Source organism: Vidua chalybeata, chromosome 1 (genome assembly GCF_026979565.1).
Source record: "Vidua chalybeata isolate OUT-0048 chromosome 1, bVidCha1 merged haplotype, whole genome shotgun sequence".
In the NCBI taxonomy this organism is placed as follows: domain Eukaryota; kingdom Metazoa; phylum Chordata; class Aves; order Passeriformes; family Viduidae; genus Vidua; species Vidua chalybeata.
The window spans coordinates 117,175,503-117,198,822 of record NC_071530.1 but is presented as its reverse complement, the minus strand read 5'-3'; the positions used below and the strand labels follow the sequence as shown (position 1 = coordinate 117,198,822).

At 37.3% G+C, this 23,320-nt stretch overlaps 1 protein-coding gene across 4 annotated transcripts in view; it reads right to left on the bottom strand.

Annotated features, from left to right (window-relative positions):
• The window catches only part of NKAIN3 (sodium/potassium transporting ATPase interacting 3), a 339,758-nt gene that overhangs the window by 74,186 nt on the left and 242,252 nt on the right, over positions 1–23,320 (bottom strand). For 2 of the 4 annotated variants that reach the window (XM_053964096.1, XM_053964077.1), the window contains 4 exons: positions 14,741–14,938; positions 10,655–10,755; positions 9,188–9,217; positions 6,649–6,701 (listed from right to left, as the gene is read on the bottom strand). In XM_053964096.1, coding sequence (XP_053820071.1) covers positions 6,656–6,701; positions 9,188–9,217; positions 10,655–10,755; positions 14,741–14,938 — 375 coding nt within the window. In that variant the 3' untranslated portion in view covers positions 6,649–6,655. Of the gene's footprint in view, positions 1–6,648; positions 6,702–9,187; positions 9,218–10,654; positions 10,756–14,740; positions 14,939–23,320 lie in introns of those variants that run through there. The other 2 variants (XM_053964086.1, XM_053964103.1) reach the window with 1 other exon arrangement.

The following is a 23,320-nucleotide window of genomic DNA, read 5'->3' as shown; positions in this document are numbered from 1 at the left end:
CTCTTTCCTCAACTGAATGGAAGGCAATCTGACAAAACAAACAAACAAACAAACAAACAAACAAACAAAAAAACCAAAAAACAAAAAACAAAAAGGGTTAATTCACCATGGAAATGTGCAAAACTTTTCAAGGCAAAGTCTTTGCATATGCTAAAGGCACAGATGATGTTCTATGTAAAGCATTACTTTTATCTTTATTGTTTTGAATATGTTGGATCATTAGAAAAGACACATTCCAACTGCCACTTCAAAGCTCTACAGATAATCCCACATCCCATTTGCTTTGTTTGACTATTTAATTTTGCTAAAGTAAAAGCCAAATCAAAGCTCATACTTTCTTCTCTGAAAAATTTCTGTACAACCTTCCTCATCACTTCAGCTCATCTAAACCAAGCTAAGTTACAAAGATTCCAACTCATTTGAGGATATTTCTATTTACTGTGTCTCTTACCCTTACTTTTCACGATAAAGTGCTTCAATTTCTCACTGAATTGAAGTCATCAATCTCCACCATGTTCAAAAATTCTTCCTCTGTAGATCAGGGGATTCCTAATCTGTGGAGCAGGTGTTGGTGTTGAAGCAGGAGTAGCCAGAGGAATGTAATTGTTTCTGATGCATGAGACAGTCATTGTCAATCAGCCTGCAATGCAGGTGTCAACAAAAGCAAGGTCAGACTCCAAGTTGCAGGACATTTTTGCTTGTTCTGATCCCTGAGACTGAAAAATGAGGCTGAGAGCAGGCAGTCTGTCCCCAGGTTTCCTATCACCTGTCTGCAGGCTTTGTGGGATGGTGTGGTGCCTGAGGTGACTTGCTCAAGGGAGGAAAGAAATAGCTGCAATTGTAAAATGCCTTCATTCAAAGAAAAAACATTTCCAGATGACAGGGAGCAGAGAAGTCCAGTGTCTCTTATCTGGCAGTTTTCTTCATTCCCTCCCTGAAGTCTTTGAACCTCGGTTCAGGCTCTAAAAGAGACTCCAAAAGTTAGAGCTCTACTGCTGAAAGTCTTTCAACCCCAAGAAAGAGGTTGAAAATATTAATATGAAAGCAAAAGAGCTGGTTTGGAAGGGTTTAAAGATCAAGAACTTTTCAATGTCATTTCTATTCTAAGCATTTCAAACAGCAAAATATATTCAAGTTAGGAGGACTTTAAGTGAATAAAGCCTTTTTTCTGGATTATATAATTTCCTCATATGACTTGATATGCAGTTAAATATGTAATAAGAAATATATCATGATGATACTCCTTTGGTCCTTCATGAAATCTGGCACCCTACATACCTAATGTGTGGATTCCCTCCTTTTTACCAGAAAGAATAATATTTTCATTCCCTCTGTAAAACCCTACAGAGAATTGAGTGTCTAGAAATACACTGACTATTGCAACGAGTGCTGTAGGTTCAACAAAATTGCTAGGAAACATGTGAGAATCCTGGAAACTGCAAAATCTACACAATCTTCTCCTTATTTATTGTTTCCTACATAAATTCTTTATCAGTGAGCACCTAGGGACTTTTTTTTTTTCACTCCTATCAGCTTTGCAACTCTATATTTCCATTTATTACATTGTAATTATTTCTGGTGGAAAAGGTGGTGTGTTTTAGTGGTGTTAGCTTACAATATTTTAATAAAACTGCATTTCTCCCCTATGAAAAAGAAAAATCCCACATCAGCTATTTTCAAGCAGCACCTCTAGACTGAAACTAACAGACCAAAGGAGAAAACACCAGTAACTATAAAATATTCTTAGCCTAGAGGTATAAGAATTTGCCAATTTCAGATAATGAAGAAACAAGCACCTAAGAGATTACAACCTTATTTATCCTTTTTGCCTACAGACCTCCTATGGAGTCCCTTATCCATTGTCTGTGGACAAAACCCACAAATCATTACAGTAAGAAGAATTTCTTAAAGGCTTAAAACCAAAAGCAAACACCTAACACTTTCAGGCACTCTATTACAAGAGTAAATTGGACATCCCCCCATGTTTGATAAAGGAGCTGAAAAGTTTGTATGAAATTGCAGGCATGGTACCAGGCAGTCATGTTCCAGTGAAATTGAGTACATTTCCTCAGGAATTCCTGGTGGTGAAGTATGAATTCTCATTAATGTGGGGCTGTGTGTAATCTCACAACTGGCCAATGCAGTCTTTTTATACTGGACAATGAAAACCAGACAGGCAGTGTGGAAAACAGGGGAAGAGGAATCAGAAAGACCAACACAGTCCTGAACCATAAACAGCTTTTGTGACTGCACAAACACCATAGAAATGCCCCATTTTTGATGCTGAATCACAGAAAAACCAAGCAAAGAAACTCCACAGCACTCTTGCTTCCATGGACGGCATGGCAGGAGTTAATAAAACGGGCTGAGGCACAATCCCAGCCACCCCAGGGTAAGTGGTGTGTCTGCCATTGCTCACACCTCAGGATCTGTCTTTTCCTCATCTCTCTCCCAGCACAGACAAAACAGGATGGGCTCGTGTGCCCAGGCTCCTGGGCATAATCCCTGACCTGTGCTGTGTCCACCATTGGTGTTCAGCATGGCCTTTTCAGATTTCAGTAAAGCTTTTGATATTGTCTATCACAACACACAGCGGGACTCTACGACCCTATGAAAAACATGACAGCAATGTGCACACACCATGGGAAAAACAGAGGATGATGCTTCAGCTCATTTTCTGGCCCTGTTGGGTTCATTGGTCAAGACAGGGCTACTGAAACTCTGCAATGCACACCAAGTGTGTTGTAAGCATGAGGATGTCCTGCTAATATAAGTATGACCAATACAGAAAGCAGAGCATTGGAGGGGAATGGCTAACTGCTCTTTCTAGGACTTTCATAATCCATTTTAGCTGCCAGTGGAAAGATGTGCAGATTAAAAATAATCTGAAGTCTTTTGTGCTTTTTTCCTTGGTATCTAATGACTTCAAACATATTGTAATTAGATAAGATTACTAGGGAGAGTTATAGTAGTACTATTGTTAATTATATATTATATGGTAATATTAATGTAATTACACATTGTATCATATCAATATAATTTTATATTAATATTCTAGCTTGCATTAGAAAAAATTCCATGGTTAAAAAAAGCAGACAAACTCTCTGGTATAACAAGCCTGATTAAAGTACCATCTTTACATCACTATGTAGGATTTGCATAAGCAAATAAAAGAGCTAAGGCAAAAAAAACCCCATATAATAGGAATATTTCTCAAGATAATCACTAATTTTTTAAATTATATCTATTAATTTTTCTGCTTGGAAGGACCTGTCCCACACTGTCTATTGATAAATTGTTCTACTTGTTAAAGCTTGGTAGCATGAGGCTGATATGGTCCACATTACCAGTGAACAACAAGACAGCATAGATAACAAGACCAATTTTTGAAGACTGAACTGTGTTTAAATGTGACTGCAGTCTGAACCCACAAATGAGCATGCTCTAAAAGTAACAAATGGAGCACAAATAATTTTCTTTTCTTTTATAGTTTCGTTTTGGTCAAGAATCACATTGATGGTTCATTTTCTGCTAATGTAGGCAGCAAACTCACTGCCTTTCACAATAAAGGGGAAGCTTCAAATGTGTGCTGAATTTGGTAGGTGCCCCTGGCCATGGCAGTTAAGTGGGAACTAGGTGCCCTTTAAAGTCCCTTCCAACCCAAACCATTTGATGACTCCAATAACCTAAGAACCAATGACCCTGTGTAGGGACCATAGGACATGGTCCCACATACATAGTCCCAGATGCTGTCCTGCATTTTGGGTGGGAAAAGGAATTTTGAAGTATGTTTATTGGGGAAGCTGAAGTAAATTACCTTAGTAAACTTGTGTGCTTTCTTTTTCTTAACAAGTAATCATCTTCTCTATTTGAAACTTTAAGGAATTGCATTAAAGTTGTTTTCTAAAGTAAGTTAGGTGGTCTAAGGTAGCTGTTTTGTCAATTAGGCCTAAGACCCTTTTCAGGCAAAACAAGATAAGCACGTGCAAAATAAGAGAGAAATCAACACCAGGGCCAAAAAATTGCAGCTGCAACTTCTAGCATGGACTCTTATGTGTGAGATTGGTATTGGGTAATCCCAGCATGGCATGGATTTCCATAACTCACTCCCACTCTTGGTCACTAGTATCCATAACAAAACATGTAGCAAATTGATTTAAGCGGCCTAAAGCAAGGGCAGAGTCATGTCAGGGAAGGAAAAGATGTCTCTCTTCATAGTTAAGACAGATCTCACTGCAAAAGTGGTAGAGAAATAAGAAAATAAAGTGGAGAAGTAAAGGAAGTGCAAAGCAGTCCAGTTGTGTTCTAGACTCAGCTCCTCTTTGTGCTGGTTTGGAGACAGAATCTTTATGTGAGGTTAGTGGTAGAATCATGGTCCCAGGAAGAGGAAAGGGAGAAGAAGTAATAACGAAACACTGAGGTCTTTCCAGTTCACTCCTGCTTGCCCAGGTAAAAATCAGTGTCCAGGGAGGGGAACTTGGCAATCCCTGGCCATTAGTGGTAAGAGATACCAAGAAGATGAAATTTTTAAGAAAAACCTCCAGGCAATGACAAGGATATTTCAAACATCCACAGGACTTCCTTCTTTAAAACTCTTTCTGGGAGCCAGCATATTACTTGAATAAACACTCACGCTGGTGTCTGGTATAATTGACCGGGATGTAACTTTAGTTTTCTGTGTTGATCTTTATGTTTTAATTTACTATTAAAATATAATATTTTTATATTATGCATGTATTTGTGTGACGATATCAGGTACATTATAAGTTAAGTAACAAGATAAAAATAAATTAAATAAATCATAAGTAAAAATGGAAACAATCATGCTCTTTTAAGAGACTGTTTAATTACCTATCACTTTTTACTGTCATTCACAATGATTATCAATTAATCTACATAGCATTAATTTACACAGGAGGTAATGGAAATTAAGCTAGAAAGTTTCACATCACTAGGAATGATTTCTTAAAAAATCTTTACTTATAGCGTAGATTCAGACAGATCCGGCAGATGTCTTTCGCCACACCTGATTTATTCAATTATCACTTTCAAACTAACATCAGCATTATGGAATTACACCATTATTCATCATTCTGTTCCTTCCCTGGGGACAATTGTTTCAACTTAAGCCTTCTATATGGGTGAAAATAAATGAGATTTTCTTCTCAGGCTTCTACTTTAAGATGATTTTCTCCTTTCGGAGCCGTTACTGACATCACATATAAATTTACAAACTGACAGTAATTTACATCAGTCTCTCTTTCAAGACATCTAAAAATCTTAGCTATTTAACTCATAAACAAAACACAATAAAAATGCCTCAAGCATCTTTTTCACTCAGTGTCTATCTATTCTGAACCTTCAGAGAACACAAAAATCCTTACAGTTACTTATTCCTGGACATACCCTCACATAACCTGTCCTTTTCATCTGTGTTTGTTGCTTTTCTTTCAATGACAAGTCCAAGTCTCACTTCTTTTGTTCTATAAAAGTGTATTAAGAGTGTCTAACTTAGGCAAGTTAGAAACCACTGAAAAATTCAAACTTAAAAAAAGGCAAATTCACTAGGTAACTATGTAACTTACTTCTGTAATATTGTAAAGCAATATTTCTTAGTTTTTTATCAACATGCATCTTGACTGCATTCAGGTACAAACTTCTTATTAGTCTCTCTGGGTATATTGAGGTGGCACCAAACTCTGTTCCCTGGTACCTTGTCTATAATCCCTCCCCGCTTTCCTTCCTCCCCCATGGAGCTATTCACACACCTAATCTGTGAATGAGGAGTGCTATGGCAGCCATCTCCTTTGGCAGGCTTAGAAGCAGAAGAAGAACAAATGCCTGCATCACTAGTGCAGTTTAGAGCCTTTCTGTACACAGTGTGTCCAAGGATTTTGCATGAACTGGGCTCTTTCCATGCCCAGCAGCTTCCATAGGAGAGCTGAGAGGAGATAAGTATTTACAGCAAAGGATGGAACAGTCCCTTAACAAGTCCACCATGCCCTGTAGTCAACATGGGTGCAACATGGGAAAGCACATCCTGAGCTAGACCTCACACTTCTGGTGGGATTCCCTGCTCTGCTTTGAAGAATATAAAGGAAACAGTTACATTTTTAACAGTTTCCATAATACTAGATAGCAAACAAAGGATGGTCACAAGATGAGCAGATTTATTACAGAATTTGGGCAAGAAGACACAGCTACAAAAGTATGAAGGCAACATTTGCAGAGCACAGGGCTTTTAAAACTTACTATGCACTGCAATCTCCCTGTATCAAAATCTATTTTCCTAGAAAACCTCATCTGTCTTTCTGTGCGTAGCTCTGAGAATGCAGTGGTTTTGGTTTGCCAATTTGAGATTTCCAGCCAATGTATCAATTAATGTGGTGGGTTCAATGCTGGCTAAATGTTATCACACCCTGCTGGATACTGTAGGGCAGCAGATAGAATTGGGATGACAGGGAGGAGACCATGCTTGATATGGTGAAGAATTTCTCAGCAGCTCCTTTCAGAAAAAAAAAAATCACTTCTGTGGATAGCTCCAATGCAAAATCAGCACAGAGAGCAAGTAGTTCCCTGAGTGCATATGCACCCTGACTTCCTTCCTCAGTGAAAATCAAATAATTTCCTCAAATCTTGAGCAGTATGGGTTGCTTCACTGCTTGTTTAGTGAAATCCTTCCCCTGGCATCTCCTATTTCCCTAGGAAAAAAACAGAGAACATTGCAAATCACTGGAGACTGCATTTGAGAGAAAATAATTCTTTCTGCAGTCCAGTCACACTCAGGCAACAAATTTCAGTGGAAGAGCTAGTCTGTGGATTTAGTACATGATTAAAAGAAAAATGTCCTCTCAGTGGAAGCTCACACAGAGATGGGTTTTAATCAGTGGATGTTTTTCCCCCATATAGGAAAGTCTGGGCACATGGGTATCAACTACAATATGCAGAAAGAATCATGCTGCTGAGCACACATTTATTGCTGTTAGGCTCAGTGAGACTGCAGTGAGAGGCTCACCTCTGGTTTGCCTGTGTCTTTTACACTACATGTGCAGGCTAAGGAATCAGTAAAATAGTAAAATAACTTTACTTCAAATCATATCTGCATGTAAAATTCAGTTAGGGAAACATGTTCTTTGGGAATACTAATTAAAAAAAAAAAAAAAAACCAAAAAAAACCCCCAAAACTAAACCAAACCAAAAAAACCCCATCAATATCAAGCCTATCCAGAGCTGTCAATCACCATGTGAACTCCTAGCCTAGAGAAGGAGATAATTTCCTTGGTTGGTTTATCAACTTCACAGCTGGAGCAAACCTGATGCAGGAAAGCTCTTTGCACTGAATTACAGCTTGGCAGAAAGATACAAATTTTATTCCAACTTCCAAGTAAACTATCATGCACTGATTCCCACAGGCTGCTGAAAGCTTGTGAGTGGCCTGAGAGGCATGAGACAAATATCTTAGGAAACAATGTTCTCTGGCTTTTTGAATTTCCAGGATCTTTTGTGTCCCAGTAGCTCATCAAAGAGTTAAAGACTTCCAATGATATAGTCAAGAAAATATCCCTAAAATTCAAAGTAAATACTGCTTTTACTTTTCTTAATGAAAATTGTTTGATTTATGTGTTCTCTAAAAAAATTTTTAGGTTGGCAATCTCTGTTCCACTTTTCACTTTATTCTCTAATGATTTCCAAATGCCTAGTGCAACACTAAGCACTCTGCTCGGCTCTAGAAATAGCATGTAGGCATACAAGTTTGCTGAGGCACTTTAACCTGTCTTTACCTCCTTCACCACCTCTCCTGCTTATTTGCAGAGATACTCACTTTTATTGGAATCTGTGATCACCATGTTTACTGTGCACTGGGCAGCTGCAGTTCCCTGCTCAGTGCTAGTTCAGGTTAACTTCAGAAATGAAGTCCGATGAATGAAATGAATCAGAATGAAAGTATCTGTCTGAGAATTGCAGTAACTAACTTGCAGAAATTTAGTCTATTGCAGTGTTTCTGCCATGGGTGTGGCAATTATGGGCACAGGTTGAAAGGAGAAACCAACTATTTTCCAAATCTCCCATTTACTTCAAGTTCTTCTGCATAATTTGCACTGAAATATTAATGAGATCCATAAAAATTGAAATAAACAATCGAGCTTTATTTTTTACTATAAATACTTTAGTGTAAATAAAAGTATTGCAGAATTCCTGCACAGAATTTCAGTAACATTTTTGACAGTTCAGAAATTGTCACAGTAATTTTCAATATTGTGTAAAATGGCAAACACCTCCATATCTAGTACTAGAAAATATCTAGAACAATTAAGTTCTCATGTAGATTAGCTGTCAAGGTGAGGGCACTTCTATATTGCTAATGCTTGAACTCTTGTCTGCTACCCACTCAGTCTCAGCCAGCTCTGGTGCAGAAGTTGGCCAAGTCTTTTTGACAAATCCTTATCATAACAGTTAATGAACGAAAATGCAAGTATCTATAATATCATGGTTTTCAGTTCCTTTTAAATGAGCTGCTTGAAAAAGCAGACATCCCTGGATGGACAACTGCGATGAAAAACCACAGATTTATCTTGATCCTGTCCCATATAGTTGCTTTATTGACCTAGACTGGCAATCAGACAAATATACTTGTGTATTTTACTATCTACACACTACCATGAATAACAATGTCTAACTAAATTTAGCAAGAAAGGAAAAGGTCTTTCTAGAATGTTAGTGCAGATACAGTCTCTCACTATTTCTCTTGGTTATACTTTTATAACACTGAAGGCTTGTCAATGGCAAAGGTGAAATGGGCTGGATGCATCCCTGAACCAATATCATAAGCAGTGGAGGAATTGCACAAGGCATAAATTATGATATAAACACAATGATACAATTACAACAAAGCAGTGGAGGTAAAGTCAAATTTTCACTGTAGCCTCTGTAGCCTCTTTGCAGTCTGTTTCAGGAATGGACAAGTCCTCTTTAATATTCCTTAGGCTGACAAAATTCTCCCGATTTTCAATAATCTGGTGATCTCACTAAACTTACTAATAAATCTGTGAGAAGCCAACAGCTCACCAAAACTGTTTATTCACATGGCCGAGAGACAAGTGTTCCTGGCTATTTTGGGGGTTATTGTTGTTTTGAAGATGATGATTATGAAGATAGCTGTGAGGAAGAACAGGCTTATCTTTCATACCCTTTTCTGAAGAAATGCTGAAGTTCAGCTCTGCAGAACAATGAAAAAAGTTAATTTCCACATCACTTTGCAATTGTTTATTATGAAAAAGAAGACAAACTTCAAAATGAAAAATGTGGAAGGGACGTAAACTAAAATTAAAGAAAATTGGAATACCTTCAGGACAACTATATTTTACTCATGTAATTCCTGTAACTTTAAATTATCTCATGCTTTTTTATCACATGTGGATGTTGACTGGCTTTCTGAATCAATCACATGTCACTCAGGCAAATGGAATGAGAGCAAGGAACCTGCCTGAGCACTGGTATCAGCCCCTACAGGGATTTTCTTTGGAGAACAACATACATGATATGCTTTTTCTGTCCAATTATAAAAATAGCAGGGCTATAACTAATGGGAAAAAAGAGGCTGCTGCAATGCCCCAGAGGAGCCACATTATATATTGATATCATTAAACCTTTTGTTACATTTAAATAAATATGAACCAAATTGCACCTCTGGCTGACTGAAGGCAGGGGCAAAAGCTGCTTTGCAACCTCTTTTGGAGCAATTCCTGGAGCTTTCCCAACAGCATAGAGAAGGTCATCTAAACATCAGGGATGGAGGAAGATCCATCCAAATCAACCCAAAAAGCATTAAAATTTATGGGTCAGTAGTAAAAGCTTGGTCAATGACCTGAAATACATTAAGCCACTCCAGCACTGATCATGGTCATAGTCTTTATAGCTCAGTAGTCACAGTGTTTCCCTTGATTAATTATTTACAAAAGGCTCATAACCTCCATTTTAATGTCTGTTGTGCTAAATATCTTTTTAAATTAAATTATATTTTTTTTCTGATGATGAAAAAAAACCCACTTAGGTCTACCAAATCTCATAATTAATTCTTATGTCAAACAATCAACATTTGGCATATTCTTTGAAGACAGCAGGGCAGAAATAATTCACAAAGCAAGACAATTGCTTGGAGTCAGTATGAGGCACTGACTGGTGACAGATATTCAGAAATTAAGTCAGATCCTTGCTTATCATTTCCCTATGGATGTGATGCTTGTGTGTAATGGAGAGAAGAATAGAGATGAAGAACATCAGAGAACTGTGAAGAAAAAGTAAGAGAAATAGAGTCCTCACAAACAAGAGGATGCCATGATCTTTATGAGACAAATGACTTTATTATTATGAGTAATAATAATAATGAAAACTTTAAATATATGAAATCATCATACCTGGTTAATTAAAGCAAGATAACATTGCAAATGTATGGATGACAAGTCTAAGAATACTAGCAAGCAGATTTTAAGAAGTGTTTAGCATCAATTCATATCAATAATTATGAATCTTTTGGGCAGGTAGGGACCATTTTTATGGAAAATTAAGAAAAAGCTTGGGCTGAATTGGGCAAAGTACTGCCAGCAGATGAAGGGAGGTGATCCTGCCCCTCTGCTCAGCACTGCTGAGGCCTCACCTGCAGCCCTGGGTCCAGGTCTTGGATGGAGGGGGTAATGAGGATCCAGCAAGGCTCTTCTCAGTGGTGCCCAGTGCCAGGACCAGGACAATGGGTACAAACTGGAACACAGGAGGTTGTCTCTGAACACCAGAAAACACTTTTTCAGTGTGAGGGTTATCAAGCCAAGGCACAGATTGCTCAGGGGGGTTGGATTGTAGAGTCTCTCTCCTTGGGAGATATTCAAAAGCTGTTTGGATACAGTCCTGGGAAGGCTGCTCTAGGTGCACCAGCTAAGTGTGAGGGGGGTTGGATCAGATGACTTGCAGAGGTCCCTTCCCACCTCAACCCTTCTGTGTGATTTTGTGATTCAGAGGTTGCAATTTTTCTACTAGTGGAAGACAAGTTATTGAGCATTCAGACACTCTGTTGGAAGCTGCTTTAGAAGCCTGTTGCCTCTTAGGGAAAGCATACAACATTTATAAATTCATGAGTTGAAAGACACACTAGGAAGGCATCTTTTTGGGACATATACTTTAGCAGATGGTGACTCTGCTCACAGTGACCACAGTATCCAGTTCCCAATTTGGCTACTAGGAGTGCTTTTTCTTATATTTCTGATATTACAACTTCATTTTATTCTGTAGAAAGTAATGTATTTTTCTATTTTAATGTATGTTTTGTGCTTGGCAGTGTATGTGATAAGCTATACACCACCGATAACTTTACCTTAGGCAGATATGCTCACTGCTTTTTACTTCACTATGGAAAAATTTCAATATTGTTAATCTCCCTATATCACATCTTTGTCTGAACTTATACATGACTCTGCAAGAGAGGGTTTGGAGGTTTTTTTGTGGCTGTTCCTCCTCTGCAGGTCCAGCAGGCAGCCTGAGGGTAACAATAATTGACACTTATGAAAGGCAACAGATGGACCTCTACAAAGTAAACCAGAAGCTTCCTTCAAAATATCCTGAATTTGCATCAATATGCCAGAGAGCTTCCATGCTTTGCATGTTTTTAGGCTTAGAGATTTCACTTTCTTTGCTTCCCCTCTTCTTTCAGTGGTCTGGATTTTAGGTTATCCTTCTATACCTTGATGAGAATGGGAGGAAAGGTAACTTCACTTTGTGCAATGCAGCATTGAAATAAAGTAATGTCTCCTGTCCCAGAAACATCTAGTTGTGTCAGCCCATTGCTCTACCAAAATTTATTAATTTTGCTTCTTCAGCACTGATGAAGTTATGTGACTGCTAATTCCAGAGTTAGCACAGTGAATTTCAAATAACAACAAAAATGGTATAATTTGTCTTTCTCAAAGATGCTAAGCTGTCACCATTTTGACTGTATTTTTCCCTGAAAACTGATGTTTCTGTAATGATGATCTGCCTTGCATTTTAAAGGTGCAGTGCAGAAGAATTTATTCATCAAAATAATATATATATTATTCCCTACATCAAATAAATATAGATTTTAAACACAAAATTTAACTATAATTATTCTTTACTATTAATTGCATCCTATTCTCTCATACTTCTCTCGATTCTCCCTGAATTTAAAGAAATATTTAACATCTTCAACTACCAATCACTTAAATAGGCACCCAGAATCAGGATGAGATACAAAGTTTCACCAATAAAAATATATATTTAGAAACAACTATAAAGCAGATATAAAAATAGCTTTACTGTGTTAAAATTAAATAAATGGCTTTTAAGCCTATTTCCTGAAGCAGGGTTTCATGCAGTTGCAGCTGCATCATTCTCTGCATATAAAAATCTTTATACCAGTTAAAAAAAAAAAAAAAAGTCACCTTTCAAAAATGCTGCTCACCTTTCAAAAATGCTGCTAGTGAGTTATATATCTTGACAGGTATCCAATACTTACCCCTCAGGGGTGTTTCTTCTTTCAGAGGCTCTAACTCCCTACCAAATGGAAGTGTTTGCATTCCCAGTCACTTGGACAAAGCTTAGCATGATAAAATGATTTGTTATGCCAATAAAGTTTTTGTTACACTGTAAAATGGTTTGTTACACTACTATTGCTACATGAAAATGTTATGAGAATTAAGTAGGTTGTAAGGTCCAAAAAGGAATAGTCTGCTTTCGGGACTAGCTACCAGGAAAAGGTAAAAAGAATGATCTTATGATCCACAGCTTCCCAGTCCTTTGAAAAGACAACCTAAATGACCTTTTAACTAACAACTGAAATTGGTACCCTAATTAGGAAAGCAGTTATGCATCCAAAAGGGATGGGAACTTCCTCAAGCCAGTAGTATTCAGAAAATGGAAGGAAACTGGGAATTATTTGATAATCCAGGTGGTGACTTCTCTCTTGTGTGACAGTACATGAAACAGGCCTAAATTAAAACTCAGAATGGAAACCGGAGTACAGATTCATGGTATCTTAATCATATCATGTCACAGATGGCATAGCAAGATAGTAAAACTGGAGGAAAACCTTATTATCTGTAGAGTATTTTAATTTTATCATTGTTTATATTTATCAAAGCAGTATCTGAAATGGGAAATTATTTAATTCACAGTCATGAATTATAAGTTCCTGGAACATTTTAAATTTTCAATTTAATTAAAATTTTGAATTTTTACTTAATCCAGAACGACAATCAGTCACTACTTCAGAAAGGGAAGGCCAGTTATACCTTATGATTTATAATTATTACAGAATTTCATTATTTTTTCATTTTAATATTTTTTAGTTTGTATCTATTAATTTTGTTGTTCTAATATTAATATTTGTCTTCCTGACATTTGACAGAACTGTACTGCACTAATAAGTGCCAAAGAAAACACTTCCTGTGATCAACAACCAGCTTGGCATCTTACAAAAGGCATTTAGTACTGGAGAGGAATTATCTTGAACTTTCAGACAGCTGGACAAAATGACCAGAATAACCACATATACTGATTTCTTCTCTTTTGAAAAAGGAATGCCCTTATGCTGAAAAGTAAAAATTTAAATTTAAAAATAATTTTAAATTAAGGAGTGAGATTTATTTCACAGATGCTGTTTACTTTGCAAGTGGTAGTATAAACCAGATTGTTAGTGAAACAGCTTGAAATACTGAACAGACCAGAAATATGCATCCCTTCTGGCTGCTCAGACCAGGTAGCCCACCTGACTAGCAGGTGTGGGCTGCAGACTGCAGCTCTTCTCCCACTGTCTAACAGGCCCTGGTGGCCATGGTTAGGACCACAAGCCACGAGCATTTATGTTCTCAAAATAGATATGGCTCTCTGGGGTGATTGATCCTGTGCGCAGCCACTTAGAGTCAGCCGGCTGCAGTGCACTACACACAGCTATGAAGAGAAAGAGCTATGACTTCTAGGAGATCACACACAGCTCATGCCAAACAACCTGTTAATCACAAGCTGAAGCAGCCAAGAGGAAAAACTGTGGCCAAGACTGGGTTGTTGCTCCCAAAGCAACTCATCGAATCCCAGCACTTCCCTGCACTGCAGGCTTTTGCAACAACTTCTTGTAATTGCATTTTTTGACTGGTGTTGCAACAAATGCAGACAATGGAGGTAGAGTGTTCTGATAATGCAGAGTTCAAGAAGAGAAAAAATAACATTGCTAAATATGAACACATACTTTAGTTCCTAATATTTTTCTGACCTTTCTCAAGGATTAATCCATAGCTGAGTCTGGGAAGAAACTTAGCTACATATCATGTAAAATATATTTACAATCAGGGCTGAATAAATGGTGTCATTGATTTTGAACTTCAGAAAGGTTTAGGCAAATTAATTTTGGACAAATCTGCTTTGCTTTGCTCGACATCTCAATGAATGAGAGCCAAGGACTCAAGTTAATTTCCACCTATCACAGCTATAGCCAGAATGGGTACTATGCCTGTACAGAGCCTGAAGACATATAAGGAAAGAAAAGAACAGTGCATATTTTAAGAATATAATTAAACATTATTATTAATAATTAATTATTAATGAATTATTATGAATAATATCATTCTCTAACACAATTAAAAATCTCTGCAGCCAATCCCCTTTCCAGGACATGCAACAACAGCAGGCTGTGTGTGAAAGGACCAGTGTCATCCCAGTACGAGAAGAACCGTGAACTTACGGAGAGGAGTATTTGGATAGCGCTATGAATGACCTCCAGGTACTGGAAATCAATGATGCAGCCTGTCACGGAGACGTAGGAGTAATCCTCTAGGATGCCAGGGGAAGAAGGACGCACCACCCTTCGTACACAGCCGGGCCCGTGCTCCCGCCACCACGAGCGGTGCATTGAGATGTTAAAGGTCATGAGATCCGTTTCCTAGGAGAGGGAGGGGAAAGGTGTGAACATATTTGACTTTCTGTTTTTAAGGTAAAGAAAGGGGAAATAAAAGATCTTTTCTATTATAAAGGCAATGAGATAATTATCCTTAATCCCCACCCCAGTAATTTCTAATGAAAGTAGAATGTTAAAGTGGAGAAATGAAATGGCAAATATGCATTGATTATTTTGTAGTTGTGCACAGGAACTTCTGCCTGGCATAAGAACCATCATACCAGGTACTTTACAAACACATGTTCCCTTGGACTTACAGCCTGAAAAGCAATTTTAATGTTACTTGATTAGAATGTCACTTAAGAACTTCTTTTTTTTTTTTTTTTTTTTTTTTAGCAGACAACAGAGCCAGTTTTACCCCATGGTACTGGAGACAACCTAAATCAAATTTGCATCATATTTGATGATTTCCATCATCAGATTCAAATGTTTCCAGCCAAGCACCCTGCTCTCTTTTCTTCCCTCTGCCCCTCATCCAGATTACAAACTCCTCAGCTTAGTGGAGGAACCTACATTTGTGAACAGATCTGGGTTTAAAATAAAAGCAGTAAGTGTTCTTCACTCAAATCACCTTCCAGATCAAATATTACACCTACCCAGATGAGTACTGGTTGCAGTCTAACCTACATAGGATATATAATGTCTGTGCATTTTAGTAAACATCATACCACTTCCACTTGGAGCAGTGGAAGTGGTAAACCTACTAATGTACTAAAGATTTTCTAAGAGCTTACCTTGTACAAACAAGAAAATTCATTTGAATTAATGAAATATTTGGTTCTTCAGGTCATGTATAAAAAAGAATACATATATAAAAAAAAAATATATTGAAGTTGAATTAATGCCATTTAAATGCAAAAAAACACCCAAGCCTTCTCACTGGAGAAAAATAGGAGTTGAGTTGTACTGATACTTTAAATAATTACTTCAGATTTATGTTCCCATGTTTCCCATTCTGAACTCCAAGTAAAAAATGTCTGCAAAATTGCCAGCCATATGCCCACAAAATACCCCTGGCTTCCATACATGACAGTTTGTGAGCACTGCCAATTTGCCCTTTGCATCCCACAAATATGTCCTGTCTATGCCCATATACTTCCACCCTGGCCAAAGGGAAATTCAGTCCAAATTCCAGTTGCAGAAGTGGTTTATTTGTTAATTCTCTTCATTAATTGCCTTTATTCTGGCTACACCTGAAAATTAACATGGGACTTAAATCCTGCCATCCTAACTATATCCTAGTTATCAGTAAGAAATCTGCCTTTGTGATCTGCTGGCTTTTTCTGCACCACTTCTCTACCCTTTAAATACAGAGTTGCTAGATTTCCAAATGCATTATTTTGAGTTGATGAGGCATTTATCTTTTGACTTTGCATGTCAATCCTTGATACTGGTTTAGAAAATTTTCAGCTGCAACATGAAAACAGCTTGTGAAATAAGAAGCTGACAGACAACTCAGTTTAATGAAAATATAACCATAAATATAGACTCACAGGAAACAGCCAGGGCTTTCTTTGTACAACAATGCCAGAGATTGCACAGTGTTATCAAGTGCTTTTAAAAATTGTCAACTCAGAGAGATGCCAGTTGTCAAGCAGCACACACATATTCCATCTAATCTAGCTCAGGAGCCCTTTGCTGAGAAAGAATATGGATTGGTGGGTTAGTGTGTATCAAATATTGTGAGGTAACACTTTGTTGTCACAACTGTGGGAAGAAGTTGTGATGTCCATGGTGTTGGTGTCACAGATTTCTTTGCTCTTGGAGGTTTATTTATACTTTATTGTTTTTCGTCTTTATGTTTTTAAAAATTGTATTCTGTTAGAGTATTCATACTTGGCTACTTCACAGCCAATGTCAAAATCTCATAGGGAAATAGAAAAAATTTGCCAACACATGTAAAATGTAAGATTTTGGCATATGAACAGTACAAACAAACCCCTTATAAATAAAATCTTTAATTTCTGGGATACTGTTATGTATGGCTCTTGAGATGATAAAAAAAAAATGCCTACTTGATGGTCATATTCATCTTTCAAGGCTCCTGATGATTCAGGTAAGAAGGAAATAGCAAAAAAAAAAACAAACCCAAAAAGTCTCAGCACTTGCTACCTTTTTTTTTTTTTTTTAATTCATTCAGAAATTCTGGATAAAGTCTAAAAGAGGAGATTTTCATGATTACCTTTCACTTTGTGTATTACATCCTGAGCTCTCAAAGCAGGTAAAAGCAGATAATGACGTCCCAGCAAGGATCAGTTTTAGAAATGCAAACAAAACCTCTTGGTGCATTAGCTTGACCTCTGAAATATCACTTCACAAAATGGCAGCCATAAGCTGTTCGAGCTGATAAATGTTAAGCTGCTAATCAATAAAAGAAAGACTGACAACAGGAAAAATCAATTTTTACTTTTTTTTTTTTTAGCAGCTGAAACACTTCTCTCTAACTACTTGGAGATTCTTAATCCGTAAAGTGAGTCAAATGCAGCAAGCATTAAAAAAATTAACCTGTACCTTTACAGTCATTTACAGAACCATAGAAAATTCAAAGACTCTTTGCTGGGATGAACAGGTTTAAAACATCAGTGAACTCCTGAGAGTGTTTTGGTATTTGTAAATTCACAGCTTGGAAACTCTGAGCATGCTGGAAAAGCTGCTGCCCAAGTGGCTTATTTTCAGTTCTACATTAAATGAAAGTTAAGAATTTTCAGAAAGTACAAGCAGATGCCTAAAGTTTTTCAATAGATCATTTATTATGTTCTAATTTTTCATATTAAAAAAAATTGTATAAAATGTTTAATCATCAGTGACAATTCAAATGCTTATTTCTTAGGAAAAAATGCTGCTGCTTCAAAGCAAGAGACTCAAATTTCAGGCTCTGTACAAGAGAAACCAAGTTGTCCTTCTAACTAACCCAGGTGGGATTCATTTAAAAGTTGAAATTTCAATCATGGATGGAAAATTGCTCTCTTCTGAGCATACATCTTGACTTTAATACCATATATCAGCAGTTGAACTATACTTCCTCAGCTGATAACCACTCAGATAGACACCATGAACAGAGAAGGGGCAGAACACAGGCAACAAGTCTTCCAGGAAGATTGTGAGGCTTAGGGAAGTGACACAGGGAAGAGAAATCCCATCTCCTACTCCTCCCTTCTTTAGTCAGCATTAAAGCAATACTCCAATCTGTGGTAAGAAGTTTGCTCCTGAGTATAGGATCAGCCCCATAATCATGCTTTACTGATGTAGAGTCCCACTTACCTGTCTACAGCGTTTTAAGCTTTTAAACTATATATAGGATTTGTGTTGGCTGTCAGCCCCAGGATTAATTTTGATTATTATTGGAAATCATTGCTATGGCAGATACATTCTTTTAAGGTGAGATGTAATTCCTGTGAGTCTGAGTAATGCTGTTTCCAAGTGCTTGGGGATAATGTTTAATTTCATTATTTCTGCTAAATTCTACATTTGGTTTCAAGTGGATGTTTTCTATTGGGCAGGGCTTTGAGCAACCTGCTGTAGTGAAAGATGTCCCTGCCCATAGCAGGGACGTTGGTCTAGATGATCTCTGAAGGTGCCTTCTGTTCCAAAAAATTCTGTGATTTTTTTGATTCAATTTTTAGGTGGTGGATCTAGGTAAAATTTAACAAATCATAGCATAAGAAGGCTGATTTTAAAACTACAGAGAAATAAAATGTGTGATGTTCCTTTCATTTATTTGTGTAAAATTTACACACTGTCTATAACAACAACACAAAAAAAAAAAGAGAAATTAGGACTATCTAAAATCACTAGTTTTAAGGAATACAAAAAGAAGGCACTGAAACTCCAGGGAGAAAACCCAATGCACCAAGATTGCCTTGCATAACAAACAAATATTATGATTTGACATGATTACCACCACAGCTATTTGCTCTTTCAGTGTATGCTTCTGCTTTATGACATGTTATTTTCTATTTCTTTCATTCCTTGCTAGTATTTAAAAATACACTCTTAGGAAAAGTATAACAAAAACAGTGCTTTGAGCAGGATGGAGGAAAATCCCTTTTTTTCTTCAGAAAACAGCAGTCAACACTTCAAATTTTACTGACAAGTGAAAGAGCACAAAGGCCTGGAAAAACATAATGTTAGAGATTTTGACTTTTATTGTTGCTTGTGTGGTACCTAGCCCTTCCCAACACTTTTTATTTCATTGATTCATACTATGTTGCTTATTATGAATGGACATTATAGGCTGAGGCATTAAATATTTCCATTCAATTTCCTAAGTGTAACAAGGATGCTCTATTCTGACTTGCTACACATATTTTGTTTAAGCAGTGAGGAGAAAAGATTTTCAATCAAACACCTGCTCAACAGGTAATAAAAGTTTATATGCATAATGCTAGAAAAGGAACAGTACATTTCCTTGCAATTCCCTAGACCCAATTATGTTTGCAATTAAGATGCAGGGTTGTTGGCAGGGACAAGGGACACACACATTCCTAAGTAATCTTAAGGAGACCTTAATTCTCATTAGATTTAAATTATGTGTCCCAGCATTAATGAAATCCACTCTAATTGTGCAAGTACTTGGAAACATGACCATCAGCTATTAGACAAAGACCCCCACTGGCAGCATCACCTTACTTTTCCACCCTGCTTTTGCTTGAAACAACAGGTTCTGATTCCAGCTTGCTCTGTGTGTGACTAGTTACATTCCATCTCCTCTCACTGAAGGAGGACTGTACTGCTGAACAAACAGTTTTGAAGGCCTGGGTAGACAATACTGACGAAGACTGAGGCCATTTCCCATTTCCAAATGGGGAATTTTGCAACACCAGCTCCCACACTGTCTTTATTGGGATGACAATTTTTGAATATTGACTACTATCTTTTCCCATTGGTTTTCAATTTAAACTCTTGCCTCAGTGTTACACTGATGGCTTTTACCTATTCCATGAGCTAGAGGTTGAAGGTGGCCCACTCAATATTTGTGGTAAGCCCACTCAACTGCTAACGGGACAATGAACCATGCTGATTCCAGGCTGCTCAAGATATAACACAATCAGCATGTTTACCTCTTCCTGAGCACTCTGGAGAATAAATGACATGAAAAGCATTCTTAAATTGAAGCTTATGGGTTGACTCTACTGGGGCTATTCATCTGTCTGAACTGGATGTCAGACAAGACAGCAAATTCATCTCTGTGCTAGCAGTGCACACTAAACCAGAGCAATCATGTGATACACCTAAATTAATTACCACTAAAAGATAAAATTCACAGTATGAAAATCTTCAGACACAGACAATGAGGTAACCCCAGCATCATGGGCTGAGAATGGTTAAACGAGGTACAGAGGCAAAGTAATTTTTGGTTGGTGTGATTAGAGGCTCATGGTTCCCACTGTCAGAGATTAGAAGTTCACAGACTGTAATTATGGCATCAGACCATGACTAAAGGGAAAGATTTCTATATTAAGCATAATTATTTTTTTTCCAAATCTATCTACACTAAAATACTTTTTATCCATTTGCTGACAGATTACCCTCCACATCTACAACCCTCTAAAAAAAAAAAGTATGAGTTAAGCTTGCCAAGTACTGGCTTCTCCTTCTTTTACTACTTTTATTCCTTCGGCTATGGAGAGTGTTGCCAGATTTTAATTTATTTTTTACAAGTGAACATAATAATTTTGGAAATTTATTTGGAAGTTAGGTAGATGATCTACCTATGTTATAAAAATAGTTTGCTTGCATCGTTTTATTTGCTACATGCTCAGGGATCTGTATACTCTTTTGCAAAGCAATTTTAAAATTAGATTTACCAAACTTACTAGAAAAGTGGAATGCAGTGGAAAGTCTCTAGGAAGCCAGAAGGCAAGAAGTCAACAAGAGAAGTATATTGCTGTCTTCTTCATGCAGTCTTAGTATCACTTGCAAGAAGAAATTATAAGAACTAGCAAGGGGCTATTTTTGAAACTTGTTGCCCCTGAAGATGAGCTCTGATCTTTGGCAATATTCAGATCCATGCTCAAATCCCAGCTCCATGTCTTTTCCTTGTTCAATCTCCCTTTTTTGGCAGTCTCTCTGTCTGAGAAACAGCCCAGAGAGGTAACAGAGTATGGCAGGAAAAAGCTTCAACACACAAGGGAAAAGCAGCTGAGATGGGGCAATTGGATCAATATGAGTCTTACCTACCACTTGTCATAGGAAATTCAACATGAACACAAAGCAGTTACAGCTGCCCAGGAAAGTTGTTGTGCTCCAGTGGAGTCCTTGACATGTGATTAAGCTGAGCACTTAGTTTGAAAATTGCTCTCACCTATTATCTCTGATGACCCAGAGCTATGACAGAACACAGACTTGGAGTGATGTCAAACTCTGAGCACTGCTTTGAGTTTTGAAGACTGAGAATATGACAATGGTTTGTATAAAGCCAAGTTTGGTTTGTGCAGATTGATGTGTCCCTCACTCAAGCCATACCTGATTTTGGCTGAAATGAAGTAAGGCAAGACTGAAATGTAACACAGTGAAGAATTAGAAATATCTTTGGCAAGCCATGTACAGCCACCTATACCAATGATGTAGGAAAACATCTCAGGCCAGAGAGATGGGAAAGGTTAAAAAAGGCTTGAAACATCTTGGCATACAAAAATGGAAAAACACTACAATTATGTGCCATAAAAAATTCTGTCCAAAAGGTTTATAAGCTATAAGCATTTGAAAAAGGATTTTATGACATAAAACAATTACAAGGCTCAGCAAGAACATTTAAACTTTGTTGTTGTTTTTGCTGTTTTTGAGCAAAATTTCTGAGATCCCTATAGAGTCATTCATACATTTGAAATATCACAAAATTAAAGCTTGATGCCTCAAAAATAAGCTGCCACAACCCTTATAGCAAACTCTTGCCTACACTATTTAATAATATTTACAATATTTCTTATTTAATTATTCTTATTAATTTTTCTTATTTAATATTTTTCATTAAAGCAGACAGGATCAGACTCGTGCCTGAGTACCTCACCATGTTTACAGTCTCTAAACATTCAACAAATACACTACTTAAAGAAATGGAGAAGACTCTTGCAGTGTTGATGGGAGCTGGATTTTTCTACAGTTAAAATGGAGAGGTCTGTCCTGGGTTGGTCATACTAAAAGTACTAATTCTTTATAGCACTTTGTCTTGTGCCACGGACACCCAAACATTACAAACTTTGCATGGACTTTTAGTTTTAACATCACTATGAAATTCATGGAAATAGAGGACACAGTTTGTGCCAAAACCCCACATAATCCCATATGAGGAACAGATGCAATGTAGCCTCCAGCCAAAACAGGATTTAACTTTGTTATTATCCAAATAACCATATTTTGTTCACAGTGGTTGTGAACAAAGACAAAGCATGGGGATAAAGGCATGATTAAAAATATAATGTTGTAACAATAGTACAGTTAATTTTAATATTTCCCTTCTTTTCTGGTGGGTTCCGTGATTTGTCTGTCCATCTCGACTATAGGAATACAGTAACATCTCTTGCTATGCAAGGAGATAAATGCTATGCTGGAAATAAACACACGAGAGCCTGGGTCCTAAATTTAAAGGTTTGTCCCAGACTCTGATGACACTAAAATGCACCATAAACAGACTTTTAAAAACTCCCTTGAATGTTAAAATTTCTGACAAGAAAAATAACTCCCTGTTTTAAGACTAGCCAGAAAGCTCCTACCTGCACCCAGAAACACTCTTAAAGATTAATAGGCCACTTTAAGCAACTGCTGTTGTGTTCTCTGCTTTGCTTGCTCAAAGCAATGCAATTGTTCATGATATTGCCAACTCTTGTTTTATGACAAGTCTAGTTATATTCAGCATTTTTGCTAAAGCCTTCATTCCCAGGGACATGAAATTACAATAAGAAGTTTGTCTTGTTGCGACAAAGTGATCTGAACAGGAAAACCTCAAAACTCATGAGCTCTGCTGCTAGGCACTTCCACTGTGTGCTGTAATGTGCACTGTTTGCTGTTTTCCTTTAAGCTGGGTCCTGGAGTCTAGAAGGGAGGCTCCTGCACGACAAGTTCAGATCACAGCTATCCAGGGCATCACCTGCCATAGTCCCCCATCTTGGACAATCATGGATACATCAGGATATAGGAAAAGACCAACTGTTTTTTAATGTTTCAACAGAGGCAATGACCCAAGTGCACACTAATAGCTTAAAAGAGGCAATAAGGAATATTAATATGTAAATCAAACTCCATGATTCATGGGAATTTTGTAAGATGGTCCAAATTTTTGTTTTAGAGAGTATGCAAAAGGCAATGAGAAAGATGTGCTAATTCACTCCATCTTTTGAATGAACTCTATACAGCTCATTGGATAAGACT